General features: G+C 49.7%; 1 protein-coding gene across 1 annotated transcript; it reads left to right on the forward strand.

The window, feature by feature from the left end:
• The first annotated feature begins 355 nt into the window (after nt 1-355).
• Nucleotides 356-3,485, forward strand: LOC115600635 (relaxin-3-like). The gene is made up of 2 exons (XM_030469835.1): nt 356-772; nt 2,799-3,485. Exons 1-2 carry the CDS (start codon nt 541-543, stop codon nt 3,164-3,166), a joined length of 600 nt encoding a protein of 199 aa, XP_030325695.1. The 5' UTR covers nt 356-540; the 3' UTR covers nt 3,167-3,485.
• The last annotated feature ends 292 nt before the right edge of the window (nt 3,486-3,777 follow it).

The raw sequence follows: 3,777 nt of genomic DNA on the forward strand, positions 1-3,777 counted from the left end.
TTTTTGCTTCAAGCAAGCTGGATGTAGGAGTAGTTATGCAGGTCCTGCATAGGGAAAACGCTGATGAGCACGAGTTTTCTACATTTTAAGGGCCATTGGAGAGAGCACCGGCACCTGGTTCTCTGGTACCGCAAACGGGAAAACCGAGGACGGCGCCGGAGCGCAGGGGTTGGAGCACGTTCCGGACGGAGCCGCTCCGAGCCGGGAGGCTGCGGGCGAGGCGCACCTCCGCCGCGGCCGCGCGCAGCGAGCAGGCAGAGCCACGAGCGCTGCCGGGGGCCGCCCCGCGGCCGGTTCCGAGCACAAGTCCCGCCCGGCGGGAGCGGGGAGCGGGGCGCGGGCGCGGGCGGGGGCGGGGGCGCGGCGGGGCCGGGCGGTGACTCAGCGCCTCCTCAGCCTATAAAAGGCGGGAGGCGGGCGAGCAGCGGCAGCGCGCTCGGCACGAGGGGCAGGCGGCGGTTAGGCGCGAGGCCGCGGGCAGGTGCCGCTGAGCGAGAGCCGGGCGGGCAGAGCAGGCAGGCAGGGCAGGAGAGGGGAGCCATGTGGACCAACCTGCGGCTGTTGTGCGCTGTGGCGGCGCTGCTCTGCGCCGCGGCGCTCGGTCCGCACCGTGCCCGGGGCGCAGCGCCCGCCGTGTCTCCTACGGGCGGGCCCGATGGGTACGGGATGAAGCTGTGCGGGCGGGAGTTCATCCGCGCCGTCATCTTCACCTGCGGCGGGTCCCGCTGGAAGCGCCTATCCGCGTTGGCCATGGAGCCGACGCCCGCGACCGGTGAGTACCGAGGAGCGGGCGGGAAGTGGGGCGGGGCGAGGTTAGCGGCCGCGACGGACGGACGGACGGGCGGGCGGACAGACGGGGCGGCGCGGCAGCCTCTCGGACGCAGGTAGCCCTCGGGGCGCCTCGGTCGGGGGAAGCTCTGTGAGGAGACAGGGGGCAATAGGAAGGAGCGGGCAAGGGCGAGCGCCCCGCGGCGCTTCTCGCTCCTCCCGCTCGAGCCGCGGTCGGAGCGTCCCTGGCGCTCTCGTTCCCGGCGCTGTCCGGCGTCTCTCGTGACTTAGGAAAGGAACCCCCAGATCTAGAGGAGGAGACGGGGCACTCGCTGGGGCGTTATTAGCCCGCGTAACTCGCGAAGTTTGGGTCTGTTCAGGGACATTGCTGTGCACGGGGATGAGCAGCCCTGCCGGCCGCAGAGGCTCCCGCAACGCTCTTTGCTTAAAAAAGCCAAAAGCACACAATAAATAACACTTCTTGGGCATGCAGGTAAGTGTGATGCGCCCGTGGAAGCGGTAGAGAATGCCCCTCGCTGTGGCTGCGCTCCCTTCCCGACGCTGGTAACTCTTCGGTCCGGGGTGACCTGGCTCAGTCTTCCCCTCCCTGGCTGGAGCTGCGGCTCCTCGCCTTCCGGGGCTGTGCGAGGGGCGCTGCCGGACGTGGGGTAGTCCGAGGCTTTTATCGGTCGCTTGTGCTGCTCTGTGTTGAAGAGTTGGCACGTTGGAGGGCAGATGGGACTCTAGTGCTTCAATTCAAACGGCAAGAACTGCTTTAGGAATCTGTGATGGAACAGATAATGGGTAAAATGTACCTCAGATAACTTTACAGTCTCATGTTCCAAGTCAAATATATTCAGAAAGTGTAAGCAAGTGGGGTTTGGGCAGTGTTCTGTAACTACAGCAGTGTAACAGGGTAATTTAAAATCTCATTGATACTGATATTTTGAATAGTGAAAATAACACTTTTAAGAAAATTAGAATGATGGCTAAAATGTGCCACAGAAGAGGTTTTTTCTTGCTTGAGCATAGTGTTAATGAAGTAACACTGGACCTCAGGCAGTTAATGAAGCCAGTATTTTGGGTGTCTTGGGAATGTTTTACTTGGGTTTTGGGGTGGTTTGTTTTTTTTTTTCCAATGGAGCAAAAGATAAAATTTATCTTTGTAATTACAACAAATTACATATATATAGCCTCTGCTGGGATTGTGTTCTTTCCCAGCAAACTGCTTTTATTAACAGTAGCTTTTGAGAGCATCAGTCAGTAAGGAGCCCCCACTGTGCTGCATGCTGTCAAAGTCATTCCTGCCCAGAAAGATTACTAAATAGCAGTTACCATATAGTTAGTAAAGTAGCTACAACCACTTTTTTTGTACATAGTAAGGCAGCTATTCTATCTGAAAGTTAGCTTCCCCATATAAATTAGCAGCATTAATGTAAATATAACATTCACTGGATGTTCTTACATTCTTTTAGCTTTCTGAAACAAAAAAACATACTAACAGCATTAAGACCACAAGACAAACACTTTGGATTTCCTTTTGACTTAAATGAAAGAGTTGCTTTTCTTCACATTAGCTGAAGTAAGCAATGCCACTTGCCTTGCGGAAGGAAAGCCAAGAGAAACAGTATGAAGTGAAAGGAAGTAGAGCTGGATATTTGAGAACACTTCAGTCAGTGAGACGAAGTGTGTTTCTGAGTAAATTCTGCAAGCCTCTGCCCTTAATAAATGAAAGGAATGAGTGGAAAACATAGGCTATGGAGAAGTGGAGAAGATAATTGTACCTCATGCATGGCTGTAGCTGTGCGCTCTCTGTCTAGCAGGCAGCATAGTCTTTAAAACTTAAGATTCCCATAAAAGTAAGCTGTAAGTAAATCGTGGAGTGGAGACTCTGCAATACTGACAGGTCTCCTAGATTAACAGGACTTTGCTTATTACTAATCGAAGGGGTTTTATTGCTGTTTTAGCGCTACATGCTCCTTTTGATATTCCTACAGTCTGAACTTAAAAAAAGTCTTCTCTTTAAACAGATTCTGCACAGCCAGCAAGTAACAAACTACTGGGAAACTTGAAGCTGCAATCAATTTTGGGTCCTGAAGTGGAGCAGCCACAGAGAAGCAGCCAAACTCTTGGATGGGAGATGATTAATGACTTGTATAATTTGAATGACAATAATGAGAATGTACCTGTGGCAGATGACTTTAAAGAATTTGTTCGCCAGGTAGAGGAGGCTGTTAAGAAAGAGAGGGGGGGAACAGGAATTGCAAACCCCATGGGGTCAAACAATTACCTTTGGGCCAGGTATCCCAGAAGAAAACGTGAATCTCTGGGTTTGGCAGGAATATGTTGCAAATGGGGCTGTACAAAAGCTGAAATTAGTGCCATATGCAGAGTTTAAAATCCTCTCTCCATTTACGCATGAAATCAATGTTTATTGCAGTATTACTTGATTGAATAATGTACGGAGGAAAAAAGCGCTTGCTGTATTTTGTTTGTCTCTGTGTGCTTGTCAATACTGCTGGCTTTCTTTAAAGATAAAAAAAAAATAAATGTTCAAGTGTAATTGTAGTGACTTTGGTTTGCTGCAGTAACTTTTAATCTATGTGTTTTACTAAGTCTTTTCATTTTAAGGTTGAGCCTTTACACTTACTACAAATATATCTCTGTAACATTTTAGAAAGAACTTCAATATTTCATTAAATGGTAATTATACTCAATGTTACAGAATTTCTCTTTCTCTGTCAACTGAAAGAACATCCAGATAGGTTCTTGAAATGAGATTCACTGTACAAAGCTGTACAGAAAGTATATTTCACCAGTTGAAATTCCACTCAATTCTTACTGAGTTTACTGTTTACTTTTGAACACACTTTTCTAATTCCCTTGTAATTGCAGAATCGTTTTATGCAATACTGTCTTTCTAGAAACTTTACCACAATACACCACTTGCAGCCAAAGTATTTCTCCTTACTCACAAATGGGCTTAGCAGCTGAATTAATAACACTTTA

The sequence above is a fragment of the Strigops habroptila genome, chromosome Z (genome assembly GCF_004027225.2).
Source record: "Strigops habroptila isolate Jane chromosome Z, bStrHab1.2.pri, whole genome shotgun sequence".
NCBI classification, from domain to species: Eukaryota; Metazoa; Chordata; class Aves; order Psittaciformes; family Psittacidae; genus Strigops; species Strigops habroptila.